Source organism: Musa acuminata, chromosome BXJ1-9 (assembly GCF_036884655.1).
Source record: "Musa acuminata AAA Group cultivar baxijiao chromosome BXJ1-9, Cavendish_Baxijiao_AAA, whole genome shotgun sequence".
Lineage (NCBI taxonomy): Eukaryota > Viridiplantae > Streptophyta > Magnoliopsida > Zingiberales > Musaceae > Musa > Musa acuminata.
The window spans coordinates 4,895,782-4,914,430 of record NC_088335.1 but is presented as its reverse complement, the minus strand read 5'-3'; the positions used below and the strand labels follow the sequence as shown (position 1 = coordinate 4,914,430).

The 18,649-nt window shown below is 35.0% G+C and overlaps 2 protein-coding genes and 1 long non-coding RNA gene across 3 annotated transcripts; 1 reads left to right on the top strand and 2 right to left on the bottom strand.

The window, feature by feature from the left end:
- Positions 1-852: 852 nt before the first annotated feature.
- Positions 853-10,517, bottom strand: LOC135592647 (actin-related protein 3-like). The gene is made up of 10 exons (XM_065082225.1): positions 10,225-10,517; positions 8,765-8,999; positions 8,458-8,682; positions 5,501-5,647; positions 4,376-4,468; positions 3,645-3,764; positions 2,255-2,365; positions 2,055-2,177; positions 1,881-1,979; positions 853-1,215 (listed from the first exon to the last, which is right to left on the bottom strand). The coding sequence occupies exons 1-10, from the start codon at positions 10,269-10,271 to the stop codon at positions 1,135-1,137; spliced, it is 1,281 nt and encodes a 426-aa protein (XP_064938297.1). The 5' UTR covers positions 10,272-10,517; the 3' UTR covers positions 853-1,134.
- LOC135592648 (uncharacterized) lies at positions 10,359-12,251 on the top strand. Its single transcript, XR_010479172.1, has 2 exons — positions 10,359-10,498; positions 11,973-12,251. It is a non-coding gene; the product is annotated as an uncharacterized LOC135592648 (long non-coding RNA).
- A 991-nt stretch (positions 12,252-13,242) lies between these two features.
- Positions 13,243-17,136, bottom strand: LOC135592646 (uncharacterized). The gene is made up of 6 exons (XM_065082224.1): positions 16,985-17,136; positions 16,551-16,886; positions 14,850-14,886; positions 14,515-14,751; positions 14,383-14,430; positions 13,243-14,020 (listed from the first exon to the last, which is right to left on the bottom strand). The coding sequence occupies exons 2-6, from the start codon at positions 16,850-16,852 to the stop codon at positions 13,538-13,540; spliced, it is 1,107 nt and encodes a 368-aa protein (XP_064938296.1). The 5' UTR covers positions 16,853-16,886; positions 16,985-17,136; the 3' UTR covers positions 13,243-13,537.
- Positions 17,137-18,649: the final 1,513 nt, after the last annotated feature.

Genomic DNA, 18,649 nt, shown 5'->3' with positions numbered 1-18,649 from the left:
AGTCGATAGAGAGAGTGACAGGGGCTTGGGGTCCCACCCCACGAAGTAGGCCTGTAACAGATCGACGCGGGTCACCAAAGGTACGTCCCTTTACATTTTCCATGTCCCGACCCCACCAACTCTTTATTTCCTTCTTTTGAGAGAACCTAATGGAGCACGTTATTATTTTATCATTATCAGAATCAAAACCATTGAATCAATTAATCAGACAATGAATTTATTTATTTATTTTTATAATATGTTAAAAATAAAAATAATTATAAATAATATTATGTAAAATATTTTTTTTATTTATATAGTAGTGACAACAACTAGAGAAGAAGAAATACGTTGACATATATAAATTTTTCTTTCATCTTTTAAAAAATATTTAGAAGTATATTTTAAAAAATAAATATCTTTAATAACATATAAAGCATTGAAGGGAATTTAATTAGTCAATCGAACTGATTTGAGGATCGAAGCAAAATATTACTTACTTCCACGATTCAAACACTGCTGAAATGTACGTTAGAGGCCAAAAACTTTCTCTCAACTTCGTACCGCTGAGGTGCCAACTTGCATTGCTCATCTTGAGTCCAACCAAATTTGGCCATGTATTGGAAAACGTAAATCCAACAAAAACAGTTAATAATCCCACAGATTTTGTCTCATTTAAACCTGCTTCGACTGTCACAATTCCACAATTAATTTGCCTGTTCCTTAAAGCAATTATGAACCAATGGCATTTGCACCGATAACATCAAAGAAGTATGCTTCTGCTCAAGTTTGTTATTTCTCTAAAAGTAAATAATTTGGTGCAGTTGAAATATTAACACAACCATGGCAGTTCATTTGCTTGGACAGAGTATATGACATCTTAGAGAGAGTTGGTGTGATATCATCTTTGTTCTGAATAATCCCATAGAAGTTTACAGGAATATGTGCTGAATAACCCAAACAAAAAACACAAACAGGGTATTCAGAGATCACTGCTATGGTAATTCATACCTGAGGCAATGACACATCTAATATACAACTTGAAAATCCCCTCTGGTTGCCTCTCAAATGTACAGATTGGGAATGATTTTTGCCCGTTTGTGGCTTCATAAAAGATTATGAACTTTGTTTATGCTGGCATTCAATCCTTTGATTTCAGTACATTCCTTTGAAGACAGGATTCGTTCGGCATATGCTAGCTCCATATTCCTCGTATTCTGCTTTTGTGTGGCAAGCCTACATGAAAAAGGGAAGCATCCAATTTAAATCCACAATGCAAGGAAAACATTCACAGTGACGTAAAAAAAAAGATTACAATTACAAATGTCTTCGAGTATTAACTAAAAGACAGTGTACCTTCTGATCTATTCTTATAAATGTTTGAGGTCCCAAAGAATCATTCTGAATGAGCTGATATGGTGGTAAGATTGTATCAATTTTTAGGATCTTGTATCAATTTTTAGGATCTAGTAAATTTGGGCTTCTGTTGTTTGAGATCATACATATATGTCATACGGATAACTTGAATATCTGCTTTAGTTCTACAAGTCGTACTTTAGTTCAGAATTTTTAGGATCATTCTGAACTAAAGTAAATCATACTTTAGTTCTAAAGAAAATCACATTCTAGTTCATAAAGATCCTAAAAATTTACAGATATGAAACCTAAAGTAAATCATACTTGAGTTCTACAAATCATGGTCGACCCAATGGATTAAAAGTGTATCTGGACTTGAATATCTACTGAAACCAATGCTTTGTCATACATACAATGCAAAGATTATAAATCACTTGATAAACATAATATAGAGTTTGACACTTTTACTCACTTAAATGAGCGCTTTTATTCTCCTATTTTAGCTAGTTAGATAATTGCATGCATTAAGTCGAGTTCAGAATTACCCCATAAAATTCAGAAGTTGATGCAAGCACAGAACCTCCAAACCAAACTGCATATCTCTGAATAGGATGGCTGACAACATTAACTTCAATGGGTTGAGCCTAGAGTCCAAACAACAAAAAATTAGCACCCTATACAAGTAGCCGAAGAAGATTGAATTTTATTAGACTACTTACTTTTACATCTTTGAATTGGGCTTCAGATGTGACAATCCGTGCATCCACTATCCTTTTCAAATCTCGTTGCAGTCTTCTATGGAAGTCCTTAAACATGGTTGATCCCCCAGATAACACTATATTCTGAGACAGTAACATGAATGTATGATGACTAGAAACTGGAAAGTTCAATTGTGAAGCCACAATATTTGAACACTTGCCTTATATAGAGCCCTTCTGGTGTCAATTGGTGATAATTGAATGCATTTGTCAACAACGGCAGGTAAAGGAGTGGTAAAATCACTATTGTATATCTCAGGATGGAAGAAAATCTGCACATATAACAAACCAATTTTTGAAACAAACAGCAATAACAACATATGCTTAAGATGTAAATACAAACAACGGTAATGAACAAACAACAGGATGTTGTGAATGCAGTCCTGCTTTATTAGTGAAAAAGAAGTGAACATATCATACAAACTCCAAAATTGTATTGAAAATAGTAAAAGGTTCAAAAAATTAGAAGTCCATGGAGTAACTTTAGCAACACATACAAAACAACTGCTCATTATCAGTAGGACTATTACCACAAAAACACATTATTCAAATTGTCCATAAGCTTTGAAAATTAATGTCAAATTTAAAATTTTGCAATGCAGTTTGACCAAACTAAGCCAGATGACAGCAAACAGAAGGTCAACCCCATAGCCACAAAATCCTTTCCAGCCAAAATGGCCAGCAGATAATAGCACAAATGGGCTCCAAAAAGACTTCAAAAGGAAAGACTAAAGCCCAAAAAAATTAGACATTTGGCTATGGAGAAATTAAGACACATGAAACGCCTGAGATGGAAAAAAATACATCCATTAAGTCATCTGTGGACAAAAACTGGTAGAAGGTGATTAGAAACGCAAGAATTTATTCAGGTCTGATGAAGTGTACAGCATAAATATGTTTGCGCATCATTAATGATGATACCAGTTGGATGTAGCATCTACAAAGTTAGCGGAGAAACTAAATAATAAAATACTATCTTATCAAATAGCTTGCTTAGTGATCACGAGAAAGTTAAAAGTTATGACACAAGCCTCTACCACAGCCCTTGATAAAGAAAAAGTGTAACATGGTATTCTGCAATGTCAGTGTATATATTTGTAGCTCATATCTTTCTGGAGCGACCATGGTAAAAACCAAGCTTCATCGCATCTAATACATCAAGGTAGTTATCTACTATTTCCAGATTCCAAATCAAAGATTATTTCAAGAAATTCTAACACTGATACCATAACAAGGTTAGCAATTTGAAGGAAACAAGACAGAGAAGAAATAATTTGAAAAAATTACCTGCTTTGATACTATGATAATCCAAAAATCAGTTTAAATCACTTGTAAAAAGATTTGGTTCATAGCATTTCATGAAAGAGCAATTTAATCAATACCTCTACAACAGTTGAAATAAATCTTGTGAGGATTTCATATTACAAATTGCTATATCAAAAGACAATCTGCATGATATGGACATATTATGACAATTTTTGTCATAACTATTCATGATAAGAATTTGTCTGAAAGCCAAAATCAATTGAAGTGGCAAGATAGGATTTATACCTCAGGACCAAGAAAACGCTCATATCCAATATCACAAGAGTATCGCACCCCAGTCTTTGGTTTAGTACCAACCCATTGCTTTGTATATTTACCAGGCTCTTTGTCATGCCTATTGAATTCCTGATATCATAAAATAAAATAATTAGTCATTGAAAATATAACAGCTAACAATTATTAGAAGTTCTTATTGCTAAATCTATTGCCGCATAATTCATAGCAGTTAACTAGATATCTCACACGAAGTTTAAGAATGAGAAAATCATAGAACACTATTGAGCTCCCACATCACATAAGCATGTTGCATTTAAATTGATAAGAAATCCAATAACATGATTTTACTGACAATTAAATCCCATAAAGTAGTTAAATATATACTTAAAATGGCCACTTATGAGTGGATTTATTTTTACTGGATCATCTCTATGGAGTTAATGCACATCTTTTATGCTCTAAGATCTTGTGTAAATTAATGATCATTTTACCCAAGAAACATTCTAATCATGATGAACATATCTACATGCAGCAGACAATGTCCAAATGAAGTCTTTTAATTATAGTAATTTCCTTAAAACACAAGAAATGTGTAAACAGAAGTTTAATCATCCACAAAGCGGTATTCATAAAGAGAGTTGATACAGCATTAAGAAAAATTTACACGAAGCATCAAAAGCCAATATTTCCCCTTCCTGAGTTCAAATCATGTATTAACTAATAAATAGAAAGCAAATTACCTTTACAATGTCTGAACACGTGTAGCAATATGCTTCTTTAATCTTCCTTGCCACTTCAAAAGAATCTTCTGGTGGTATATGCTCACCCCTCTCCTATAGGAATGATAATAGCTAATCGTGAATACCAGGACATATGCCACAATGTGTGCTTCTTAAAACAGTGTCCAAATTCATGCCAAGCATTTTTGCAAAATCAAAATCCAAGTGGTTCTAGCTAAAACAATAGCCACACCTCATTGAAGTTGAAAAATGGATACTTATGCTTAAGACACGAAGATTCTGAAAACAAAAAATTTACAGTTGATGTGAATAACATAATTAAGTTTCCTTGACCTACCTACAAGTTTCAGTCCTTGATGACCGTTAAAGATTCAACATGGGCAAATTTTTTCAAGCTTATCTTTCATGGTGTATGGCCCTTATCAAGACATTATTAGCACCTTCGAATGATGCCATCATTCAGCTTAGGTGGAACTCAGACATACCAACCCACCCCCAATAAATCAGAGAGAGTCATAACACTATTTAAAATTGAAGAAATCAAAAGGCCAAAGGTTAAGTCAGCATAACAAACAGTAATAGGTATTACTACTGGAGGTGAGAGTCTATTCAGCACCAAAAACTTTGTCACATGAAGACTGCTTCTCGAGATCCACCCAAAGACATGGTCCCAAATTTGTTTAAAACCGCTGGTCTCTGCATCTCCAGAAGTCTGCACACGTAGGACCTCTTGGCTTCTATCCTTCCCTCTTGGGACATTTGATAGTTACCTAATAAAATAGGTCATGCCTGTCTATCTGAGCCAAACAGGTCATAAGAGACATATTTTTATGATGTTAATCAGTTGATGCATGCCTATGACAACAAGAAAGTCAAGAAAATGAAAACATAATATGAGAAGAAAAGCAAATCTTGAAGAGAGAATTGATGAATTTAAGAACATATAAAATGTAAACAGATGTCTCATTTCAACAAGTTCTATGCTAAAAAATTTATCAAAACCCTTTTATTTATGATCCATCAAATGGTTACAAATTTCTTTGCCCAAAATGTAATGCAGAACTAAATTACTTAGAATATGTTGGATTACTTAAAAAGAATAGGTGTAAATTCATTTACTTTTACCTTCATAAGCTGCTGAATGAACTGGGTAACATTCTTGCCCGCTATAGGTATTGATCTGATACTACTGCCTATCACATAACCATCTGCAACTGGAACAACATGTGTAGCACCATCTCCAACATCAACTACAACACCTGTCATTTCACACTGAAAATTGTACTGGTCAACATAAACTATATAAGGCAAATTATAAGACTGGTTAATATGAACCATAAGACTATATACAATCTCAAAGAACTACAATGAGAAATTCAGTTTTAGATGGCAGAGAATGCAAAGTACAAACTTATAAACATCATCAGAGTAAAAGCAAGATAGATAGATGTGAAGGCGGGACTAGTGGATGTAGAATACAAACTCCCCAACTTAAGGGCTTAAAGCCTAAAGTTGATAGTAGTACACACAATAGACCCTTATGGGTCTATGTTAGTCTTGTTCACTTCCGATGTAAGACTAATTAGGGTATCACAAACTCCCCCACTTAAGGGCTTGATGTCCTCATCAAGGCCAAGCATAGCCTAGATCAAACTCTAGCATAATGCATGTGAGACGTAACACAATGGTGGCTCTATGTCGTGATGACTCCTCTGACTCCATCGACTGACAGTCCTTTCCTACTCGAGCCCCCTTACCATGTTCGAATACTAGGTTGACTCTGTTACCAAATGTTATAACCCATGCCTAATAAGTTAACTGACTTGTCAACTTCATTGAACACAAACCACTAGACAAAATACTTAAGCTGAAGTCGATAATAGTACACTCATCATACTCTTATAAGTCTATCTTAGTCTTATCCACTTTCGATATAGAATTAATCGAGGTATTACACATATAGTTCGAACATTATCAGCATCTCTTTGAATCATCGTAGGTCTCAAAAGCTTCTGTTCTCCCACCTCATCCTAGTACACAAGTGACCTACACTTTCTCTCATACAGAACTTCAAATTGGGTCATCTGTATACTAGAGTGGTGGCTATTGTTGTAAGCAAACTCAATTAGGTGCAAGTATATCCCAACTTCCACCAAAGTCCAAGGCACATAAGAGGCCTTCAAGAGTTTGTATTGTCCTCTCATATTGACCATCCGTTTGGAGGTGAAAAGTTATACTAAACTTTAATTGTGTAACTAAGGATTTCTACAGACTTCCTCAAAACATGGAGATGAACCTTGGATCTCCATTAAAAATAATACTAATTAGCTCCCCATGATATCGAATGATCTTCTTAATGTATAAACTTGCTAGTTTATCTAAGGAATACTTCTTGTTAATAGGAAGAAAGTGAGCAGATTTAGTGAGCATGTCCACTATTACTCAAATTTCATCATATCCTTCTGTAGTCTTGGATAATCCTATCACAATATCCATAGAGACCTACTCCCATTTCCATACTGGAATTAGAATCTTTTGCAATCTTCCCACAGGTACTTGATATTCTATCTTCACTTGTGGCAAACCAGACATTTAGATTTTAGACACAAGCTCTGCTATATCTCACTTCATACCACGCCACTAATAACTTTGATGCAAATCTCGATACATATTGATGGTCCCGGGATGGATATTAAATCTTGTTCTATGGGCCTCCTCCTTCATCTTGTTGTATTTGATATACGCTAGTAGGATGATTAACTTTTGGATATGTATTTATTTTACAATTGACTTATAAGGGTTCCTACTCAGCGTTACTAAAATTTCTTCGTTTTGTTTTATGTTTTCTAAACAACCTCCTAATAGCACTAGACCGGATTTTAATAGAGAGTAGACCTTCCTCTACCGCTAGGTAGAGCCAGTTGGATTTTATTTCAAAGTTGACATCACTATGTTTCTCAATAAAGCCTATGGCTATTTTTTACTTTTATTTTCATGAATAAATAAATTATAATAAATATTTATAATTTATGCTTATTAATAAAGTAATATTTATTTATTTGGCTCTTGATGTACCTATGAAAATATGTTGTAATCCTATGGAAAAAAAAAATCAAGGATGTGACAATAAAGAAACAGAATCTTTTTATTTATGCCAAGAACAACAAATAAACAACAAAAAGTTAAAACAAGAGAAAATAGAAATGGACTAGAATAATACCATCTTGATGGGGTCCCATGCACCTTGAAAACTTGCCTTGAACCAAATACTGAAGAAAGCAGTCATCATTCTTCCATTATTTTCTTTTTTTATTGTTGCTTCAAAAAGTCATGGAAACATTCCATCTTATTTATATTATAAGAACTGTAAAACCTTAAAGAAACTAATTCTAATCTTTCACTAACTAATGAAATCACTTAAAGCAAACCAAAAACTATATAAATAGCATACAAATTTTTACTTTTTATTCAAAGTACAAAGTAACAATGTTGGTCTAGATGGGATCTGGTATACAATTGTTGAAGCCAGACTTGGATCCAAAATTTCAAATGATTTTATCTCGAACAACACCTAGCCCAAAAAAATGAGTCCAGATCACATTCAAGTTTCTCGACTTACACCGTAACTAGTAACTACAACAAAAACACATTCATTAGAGAGAACAAATTCATGTCTATTATAATATTTGAAAGGGGCACAGCATGAGACCTAGATGCTATTCATTGTACAATCTTATGCGCCAAAAGAAGCAATCCTACAAAACACTCGCAATAACTTACTACCAAATCTTTGTCATACTATAAATGGCTCAAGTTTTCATATCTTAGAATCAATCACAAAACAAGTAACTAAAAGTTCAAGGCAGGAATTATCCTAGATTCCAAATCATAAAAGAAATGCATGTCATTTCATATAAAATTAAAAAGCAAGAATGGTGTATATTTATCTGAACCAAGTAATTTCTTCAACTCAAGATCAAAATGCAATCTAGGTGTTAATCTACATAACAAAAACTAGGTGTAACTTAACACATGTGCCACCTTAAAAATAAAAAATGTCCTAAAAAGGTAGCTGAAAGTACCTTTGAAGTAGTGTAACCAGCAGCAAGGGCTAGAACTGGTTGGACTGCTATATACAATCCAGGAATATTAAAGGTCTCAAACATGATTTCTCCTGTATATTCACGGGTTTCAGGAGCAGTAAGTGGGCTCTCCGTTAGAAGAAAATAGTGATCTTCAGGGTCACAACGTAAATAATCAAAGATACATCGTTGCCAAAATCTTTCCATCGTATCCCAATTTTCCACCTGCAAAATTGGCACTATATGCTCAAAAAAATCCACAAAAAAATAAAATTAAATGGACCTGTATATCTTGCCACTATCATACCTGACCATGATGGATGGGGTAACTAAGACTGTACATATTACTAGAGCGAGAACATGTTAAGGCTTCTTCTCCAATTAAAAAGTCAAGGTCCGCCACTACACCTGCAGTATGCTGTGTGAGCCAATTTCCCTTACTAGAACTCTTTGGTTGATTCGAAAAAGATTCATTGACAGCAACTATGGTTGGGATGATGAACGAAGGTTCGACATTGCCAGCAAATCCCATTTTTGTATACCTAATAATGGAAAAGCTTCAGGTCATCATGTAAGCAGATATGTAGTTAGAAGTTAGAACTATTTCAAACATGACTGCAATCTAATGGAAGATTATTATCAAATCTCATCAACTATTCAGCAACAAGGGTCATATTCATATAAAAGAACCAAACAAACCAAATTTAAATAAAAAAATCACAATATGATATTCAACCCATCTCTCTGCAAAAGATCATCATAATGACCTTGATAATCCTTTGCCAAAGGATGAATCAGCATGGCTCCCGCCTGTGAAGTATGGAAGAGTTAATTATACTTATCCTTGAAGAGATTGTTTCTGTGTCTCGAATTTTGTTCTCTCAGTTCGGTAAGGAGTAACTTGACCATCCTCTATAATCCTTTGACGAAGCAACTAAACAATCACTGAAAACTGGAAAATCTTGCTAGTTCTAAAAAATTCGATCGTTTAGTTTCCTGTGAAAGTAATATATCCACTTTAACCAATGTACCTTTGAAATGTCCTTAAAAAACTGATGAGCTATTCCTAGTACTGATGGCATAATTCACTTAGTCCAAAACAATACAGTTTAAATTTTCTGGACCATTCACATATCGTTTTCCTTATTCTCTTCATCTGTTGAACCTTTGGCATTCCCTCTTTCACAACAGCCTTTGTGTTTGAACAATAAAGCATCATTTGATGCTGTCAATTTTACTTCAAAGCAAGTTAAGGCATCATATCAGAAAACGTATTACTAATTTCCAGAACCCACATCCCCATTAATGTAACACGCAACAGATAAAGGAACACATGCCGAGAAGCATCAACAAAACCCTGTTACACACTAGCAAAGTACCACAGCCATAGCATCGGTCTAACAATTAACCCCGCTTTTTATGGCCATCTGGTATCTGCAGTCGACCACGTATTCCATGCCCTCTCACGTATCACTCCAACCTCGATATTCCACACACTTCACCTTCGGATCATTTCAAGAGCACAATCCCTTTCTGATCGACACCAAATTCACAACCCTCAACTTATGAACCTAAAGATGCATCCACAAGTGACGAAAAAGGAATTCAACATCTCAATCTACATCCTCGAGGTCTCCTCCAAAATGATCCCTTGCTTTGTCGTCAACTCATCAACTAATTTTGACTATAATTCACGACTTTTACGCAACCAGGAATCAAAGTAGCAGTCGATTTACACTAGAAGCACGCAATTGCACAAGGAAATACCCGGTGCCATTGTCGATGACCACAGCTGGGCGAGAGGTAGCGTCCATTTGGATATTTGAGGGCGGATCTGCCGGCGAGATCCGAGGCGTGGCACCGCGAGGGGCAACCGCTCATGGTAGTGGCGCCGTCGGCGGCGGCGCTGATGTAGATCTCGATGCGATAATGCGGAAGAGGAGGAGGGGGGCAGCGTGGATCCGAAGCGACAGCGGCGGCTCAACGGAAATCCATCATCGCCCGCCCCTTTCGGCTTCCGACAGGTCCCGGACGAAGCGAGGTAAGTCTGCCCCCGGTTTATTAGCCCTAAGAAAATCCGATGCAAAAAGCGTTGCGGTTCTTTTTGTTTTTTGTTTTTTTGTTCCATCGATTGTTGCGGCCAAGCCAAAATTTGACGCTATTGCGTGTGGTTGATCTTAATCATTTGTTAACATGATCGAAAATGTTTTCCGTTTCCACTCCGCCAAATGTTGCTGATTTGGGGCGCTAAATATGAATTCCCGAAATTAAAAAAAATATATACTTCTTTTTAATTTTTTTATAGGTAATTCTTTTTTATATTATCCAAAAGCCGCCCTTTATTTCTTATTTTTAATTTAAAAATATTTTAATTGTTCCTCAAAAAAAGATTATATTGTTCATGTATGTTAGAGTATTTTTGGTTTGTTACAGTTCTAATATCTTGGTCACAACAACAAAAATACTATAAAGTTATAAATTATATAAATGAACTCATAACATTAATCAAACCTATGTAAAACCTAAAATATGATGTCACTTTATATTATTTTTTAATAGTTTTATGGTAGTTTTAGTACTTTGATAATAAAAAATACTATAATATTATTTAAAATATTATAATAAGTCAAAAATAAATTAAGGATATCAGGAACACTTGAATATCATAGTAGGATTCAAATATATATATATATATATATATATATATATATATATATACTTTTTTAATTCAAATATAAAAAAGAATTACCTATCAGAAAAAAAAAACTTCTTTTTTTTCTGATAGGTAATTCTTTTTTATATTATCGGAAAGACTCCCTTTATTTCTTATAATTCTTAAAATATTTTTTAATATCACCATCATTTATTTATCATATTCCCTGAAATACCTTTTGAAAAAAACATATTTTTTTTTATGATGAATGTACCAGTTTGCATCCTGTATAATTTTTTTTATTGCTCCAATATAGTTAATTAAGTGAAAAATTATCCTTTTGAAATATTGAGCTTTTGACAACAATGAAGTTAAACAATTTGTAAAAGATGCAACTTAGAAAAAGGAACAAACCTATCAGTTGTGATCTGCAGAGTAAAGGAGTTGGAATAAACATTATCAAGGTTTAAAAGTTCCCCTGCCACATTTTCATTTTCTTATCTTTTTCCTTTTGCTCCTCCTGTCACTTGTCTTTCACTGCCAGTGGTCTGCCCAGACTCATATTGATCTCCAAGGAGATGGGTGGTAATGATCTTCTATTTTGGATGTTGTATCAGGCTGGACTATGCATTCTTTCTTAGCCAACATATAAATAACCAATCTTAGGTTCTTTTTGTCATAACTTAGGGACTTTCTGGTCATAAAAGTAATGTAAACTGGATAAGGGAATATGACTGACTATATGGAACAAATGCTCTATGATGTGCAACAATTATAGCCTTTAGAAAATCTTATTATTTTCTTTGATTAAGTTATGCCTCTGATATGATTTTGTGGTTTTGATTCACTTCCATTCTTTCAGAATGAGAGATTGGAGAGGGAAATGGAGATTAAGCAACTCAGAGGAGAGCTGCTGGCTCAAGCAAAACAGAAGGATTCACTTATGTAATTTTTGTTACTGTTTGAACTGCTTGATTCACTGGCAAACTTAGTTTGCTAATGCTTTGGTTTCTCTCAGAATGATGTTATCTTGCCATTTTATGCTGGCAATAAGATAGGGGGTCATATGTTGAACTTCCTCTCATTATCATGTATAAGCTTGACTTTTGAATGGATTTGAAAGTATATTAACTTTGCATTATCAAGAACTCAATCTGACATATATAAAAGCAGTCTTGTTGGTTTGTTCCAAATGAAAAAGTGCTAAATCCTTAAGAATACATTTCAACCATCAATTATATTTTAGCTTATTTTGGATATTGAAGCATGCCTACATTCATACTGTGATGCTTAAGGCATGTCTAGCATGTCTAGCAATAATAATTGGCATCAATTATTAGCTTCCAGATTGATAATTATCATGACTTTAATGTGATCATGGTGCTAAATTGGGACAAGTGTGCTGTGTTAGTTAGCCTCTTTATCTCTGACATACATCTGTGCTGAAACCTTTCTTATATGATATGGTAGCTGATTCTTGACATGGCAAGAATCTTCAAATTTGTTACTTAAATTGACCTTTCCAGTAAATTATTGAATGTTGTGTTGTTCACCAAGTCTTGCTGTGTTGCAGCATCTTTTATATCCATAAAATTTTGTTATCTGTTTTTTTTTTATTTTTGTAATAATGTACAGTACAAGCATAAAGTTTCTCCATTTTGTTAACATAAACTCTTTTTCTTTATGATGATACTGAACAGATTTTGAAATGTCTAATTTTCATCTGAAGTAGATGACAACTGATGGATGCAAGCAGCCATAATTTTCAATTTGATAACATCCATCACAATATATCCCTTTGATAGTTGTTCATGGAACAATTAAATATATGAAGGAAAAGTGAAGCATAATCTGCTCAAATGGATAGAAAAATACCTTTGTAGCAAACGCAGAATGTTCAGATTAAACAAACTACAAATCTACTCAAAGTCCTATAGATCACTAATGTTGCATTAGCAGAGTACCATGACATAGACCTGCATATTTCTATGGCATTGTACATCTCCATGTCTTACTATAAGCATCCTTCTCCCCGGAGACATTAATATTTCTCAATGAAAGAGGCAGAAGGAGTTATCTCCTCATGAAAAAAATCAATGGAACAAATTAACTGCAATTGTAGGAGAATTAGCTTCATTCCCAAATATTCTTGTCAATTGCCACAGGAACAAATTACATACACACCACATGAACAACTACACTTATTCCACCCTGTTAAAGCTGCTTAAACATCAAGAATAAAAATGTTGCTAAATTATAAGCCAAGAGCATCAATCACTTGTCATCTAGGCTTCCTTTTCAGCATCCACTCATTGCCATATAAACATCCACAAACAGATTACATGATTGGTAAGCACAAATAAATGTACAGATACTTCTCCCAACACAATCAAGCCCATGTATGGATTCCACAAACAAATTAAGACTTCAACCGGCCCATATCCTATCCAATCTGTCGACACTCCGACGTCCTCTATCCGGTTGATCGGCGACGTGCTTCCCGGAAAGTCTGAAGCAATCCAGACTTCTCCTGGACTTCTCTGTTTTGTCAAATGATATCTTCATCTTCTCCTGCTTTTCCACATTGGGAGACGTCTGATCCTTGCTTTTAGACTTTGCAGTGCTTGGCTTAGATCTTTCTCTCCGACCAAAGCTCATCCTTGATGGCTCCAAGCGGCTGGTGCTCATCCTCGATAGCTCAAATTGATCTGCATTTCTTCTCCAGGTGCTCCTCTGAGAAGGCGATTTCTCGACCGCAGATATAAACTTCTTGAGGTGTTTGATGTACTCAGGAAAAAGCTCCAAGTCACAATGCTTTCCTCCTTTGAGCCAAAGCGGTTCATACTTCTTATTACATAATTCCCAAAGCTTTGTGCCATGAGAGAAGTCCACAACTTCATCTGATGTTCCCTGCAGATCGAAATAAGTATTAGTAAGTGCCTGTAATTACATTTAGAAATAATTATGACATGAAAAATTGGAGAACTTCTAACTCGGAAATTGCATACAGGTCATTGTTTATGCACCCATGAATAGCTCTGAAGCTACAAATCCAACTTGCAATGATGCAGATATCATATAACATTCCTCGAAGATGCAAACATAAAATTTATCATGTCATCATAATTCAAGGAGTAGCTCAATTAAGTATTTAAGTATTTTTCTGTCAGTAGTAATACAAGTTCCTTTCAGGATGGAAATTTCTCATGTACATTTTATATTATATTCATTTACATTATATTCAGAATAGAATGTAAGAGAGATATACTCACATGAATTACCAGCACAGGACAATTGACCGATGATATTTTGTCAATATTCTGGACAAAATGAAAGTAAAAAATTTAAGATACACAATTGAACCATAAAAAACAAGGAACATAAGCAATTGCATGAAATTTAACCTTGTAGATGTCAAACCAATATGTGTGTTTTACGGGATACATCACTCTTAAACCGGAGAGTATAGGGCTATGCAATATGACAGCTCTTAAGTGAGGTAGTCGGGCAGCCAAATTCACCGTCGGTCCACTTCCGACAGACTGACCATAGAGGACAATTTCTTCCTCCTTAGCACTGTAGATCTCGACAAGGCACTTATAAGCAGCCTCTATATCGGCATATGTGTTTTGCTCACTTGGCTACAAATATGACAAATCTGTTCAGTTACCCTGTACCTATTAAAGCAAAAAAAAAAAAAAAAGTCATCAAGCAGAGGTAGAGAGATGAGCATATAAACCTTTCCGGATGATTGCCCATATCCAGAATAGTCATACCTGCAAGCATATGAAAGCTTCAGCCAAGTTAGGGAAAAGAGTTATGAGTTAAAAGCCAGCACTAAAAAATAAAGCAACTGGAGTAGATTATAAATGTTGGTATTAAGCAATACCGACAACTGTTTAGTTATTTAGTAGCATTTTACTTATCATAAAGAACTTAGAATGACAAGGACAAATGTTGATGAACATACGTCTGCAAACCTGAAAACAGAGTTTCTTACCTCAGGTTTCGCAAAAACTGAAAGTGACTGTATGATCATAAAGATGAGTCAGGTTTGCTTTGCAGAACAGAAAGGTTCATGGTTTGATATATCTTACAGATCAATAAAGATTTCAATGTCAGTCCAACAAATTTAATGCAGCTCAATAATAGAACTCAGAGGGACATCAGCTGATAATAAGCTGCTCAGCTCACCAGTGTTAGTAGAAGAACATTGTTTTGAGGTCAACTCATATATAAGCTTATCCCAACAAGATTAACTCATATATGATGTACTAGGTAGTGTGCTTGTCAATTAATTAGATGGTAATATGGATCATTATTTAAGACTTTGTATTTACTGATAAGTGAACTATGAAACTTTGTTCGGTCTGGTTCAAAACAAAGCTAATTAGGTAAGCTCACTGTATCGGGCTTACTAGGTTATAAGTTAACATATGGAAAGTTTTTTCTTTATAATATAATGATAGTCGTTATGATTGTCTTTTTTTATTTGCTTTTCTCTCCTCGATATACTTCACTGCTGTATCATCCTCCTCCTCCCCCTACATCAACTCTTCCTTAGCCGCCCCTGCATCCACCTCTTCATCTTCTTCTCGTTCTCCTCCTCCTCCTCTGCCTCTGCCTCCTTCCCCTAATAAACTCGTAATGATTGGTATGCAAGTGTACCGTATCGATACCAAACCAAAATTTGACACCTTGATTTGGATAATGAAGGAACCATATCCAAAATCAATAATTTGGACAGTGAACGATTTTAATACGAAGACATGAATGTAGGGGCAGATCCACACTATTCATGCAATGAAGGCACTGTGGAAGCATTTAAATGACAGATAACCAAATATGTGATTTCTTGGTTTGTTTGGATTTTAAGATATGTCATCAACGTCAAAGGCCAGAGACTTGTTAATTTATGGCACGCATAAGATCATTCCTTTCGTGATGCTATTATTCTAAAGTTAGATTTGTAGTCAATAGATAAACAATATCATGCTACTCACACATTTAACAAAACAGAACATATCTCTTCTAATATGACCAACGAATCAGATTTTTGGACATGAAAACAACCTTCTAATCATCAGATTGCTTGTATCCGCAAATGAGATATACTGATCAAAGTCAACAGAAATTGCTTTTCTCGTACCAATCTTGAGCTTGAAAGGTAAGTCTCGATAGACCCAAATCCGGAGGAAATCTAACTTATCACTTAAATTAGAGCACAAATAGGAGAAGGGCATCACATCGAACTCATCTGAGAGTGTGATCTACTCCAAAAAGAAGCAAATTAATGTGAAATTGACTCGAGGATTTCAGAACTGCATCAAAGAACCCTTTTTTTGTTTTTTTGGCTACGATTCAGAAGCATAGATTTTTCTCCAACCATCAGAATCTGATCTTTCAACACCAAAAGCGAAAGAGAGAAGGGAGGAGGTACCCCAAAAGGTTGACGCGGAGGTGGATGCTGAGCTCGACGAAGAGCTCGTACATCTGGCCGAGATCCGCGGCGTTGCCGTGGGAGTAGAGGAGGGTAGAGGCCGCCAAGGGGTTGCGGACGTACAGGGCGACGATCTCCGTGCCGCGGCGGGTGGGGAGGCGGAGCACCTCCACGTTCTCGCGGTGGGGGAAGCAGCTGAGTCGCACCACCCCTGACTCCGGCTCCGTCACCACCTCGTACGACGGCGGCGACGGCGGGAAGAAGGCCAGCTTCGCCGCCACCGAGGAAGTCACCCCACCCATCTCCCTCTCCGGCGCCGTGTGGGTGTGTGTCTCCCTGTGAGAAGAAGAGAGATATAGTACGGAAAGGGAGATAATATTACTATATTAGGAAGGAACGAGTTAAGCTGTTGGATTTCGGGGGGTCAATCTAACTAGATTTGATCTTCTTCTTCTTCTTCTTCTTCTTCCTCTCTTTCTTTTTCATCCCAAAGCCGAAAGCTTTGCTTTCCACTTCACAGTATTTGTTGCTTTTTCCACCATTCAAGTTTCGATTCATTAGATCTTTTGTTGGATCAACCAATGCTGTCTCATAAATTTAATATTCTTATATTCTATAATATTTTTTAAATTATTTATTATATTAAAATATAAATAATATGGATAAATACAGACCATATAAGGGATGAGAGAACAATCGATAAATCATGATGTTTGATGCATATTATATATATATATATATATATATATATAGAGAGAGAGAGAGAGAGAGAGAGAGAGAGAAATACAAAAATCACATATATGCTAAGTTTACCAAATTATGAACAGTATGTGGAGCTTATCCACAGAGGAGAGAGAGAGAGAGTTTGACCATGGTTGGGTTAGGCCACCTCAGCTCATGATCCAATTGACATGTGGTTGACCTGAAGCTGCATGACACCATCATTGAATGAGTCATATAAGTTATTGAGCTGAGTAATTGAAAGGCTTATGGTTGGCCAATGGATAATAAGTTAGATTAAACTCAGTTAAGACAGACATCTCTTGATAAGTTATAGAACTATGAATGACTGTTTCTTTATACATTTAATATGGTCAATGCAACTTAAGAGGGGTAGTGAATTAGGTAGATGGACTAAAAAAAGAAAAACATGTAAAAATAAAAGAAAAAAAATTGGGCCAAAAATATAATAGGACTAAATAAAGAAAATAGAGAGAGAGAGAGAGAGAGAGAGAGAGATGAAGATGAAATTACTGAATGTCAACTTGGAATGACACCCTAATATTCTTTTGATAAATTAAATAAAAATATTCATTTTGGATAAAAGGAATTCATATATATCTGAAAGAAAAAAAAGGTGCACTAGAAAAGAAGGAAAACTTCTTAATAATCCTAAAATAGAAGAAAAAAAATAGTCTTAAGAATTATTTATATTATCCATCTCAAAGATATATTAAAAATAAAAATATAAAATGATTGAAAAGCCTCTTCTACATTTACAAGTGGTCCAAGAGAGAGAGAGAGAGTGTGTGTATGTGTGTGTGGGGTTCTTTGCTACCAACAACACAATCTCCAAAACACCAACATGCATGCCAACCATTGAAACAAGAATCCGGATTTCGAGTGGCCATGGTTTCTGTGCATCAGCTAAGCTCTCAAAAATTAATGCCCCATTGCCCATTTAGGGTTGCAAGTTTGTGCCCTCCTCCAATATTCCATGTGGGGAAGGAAGGAAACAAAGGCATGTGGGGGCATTTGTAGCTTCTATTTTACTCATTGGGCATGTTTTTGTCATATAGCTTCTTGGAATATGATGAGTGAGGATGGTGGAGAAGGAACCATGGTTTATAAAACAAAATTAAAATATTATATCATATATATATATAGCATTATAATATATATAAATATGTAGAGTTCATCTTTGTCGCTAATATCATTTGGCTATTAGTTAAAAGTATTAATTTGATGATGGTATATTATGATAATAATTTAAAATTGTATTTAATAAAATATTAATCTAATAATGATATGTCAAACTTAACCGAAGGTTTTTAATTTTATTCGATAAATTATGTACGCTTAATATATTAGTCTATCGA

What these genes read in the sequence shown, in the direction of transcription:
- LOC135592647 (XM_065082225.1), bottom strand. Translation starts at nt 10,271, where the DNA reads ATGGACGCTACCTCTCGCCCAGCTGTGGTCATCGACAATGGCACCGG. An exon ending in CTGGTTACACTACTTCAAAG is followed by an intron (nt 5,648 to 8,457) that starts GTACTTTCAGCT and finishes TACAATTTTCAG; the next exon opens with TGTGAAATGACAGGTGTTGT. An exon ending in TCATTCAGCAGCTTATGAAG is followed by an intron (nt 4,469 to 5,500) that starts GTAAAAGTAAAT and finishes TCATTCCTATAG; the next exon opens with GAGAGGGGTGAGCATATACC.
- LOC135592646 (XM_065082224.1), bottom strand. Translation starts at nt 16,852, where the DNA reads ATGGGTGGGGTGACTTCCTCGGTGGCGGCGAAGCTGGCCTTCTTCCCG. An exon ending in CTCCGCGTCAACCTTTTGGG is followed by an intron (nt 14,887 to 16,550) that starts GTACCTCCTCCC and finishes ATATGCTTGCAG; the next exon opens with GTATGACTATTCTGGATATG. An exon ending in GTCCTGTGCTGGTAATTCAT is followed by an intron (nt 14,021 to 14,382) that starts GTGAGTATATCT and finishes TTCGATCTGCAG; the next exon opens with GGAACATCAGATGAAGTTGT.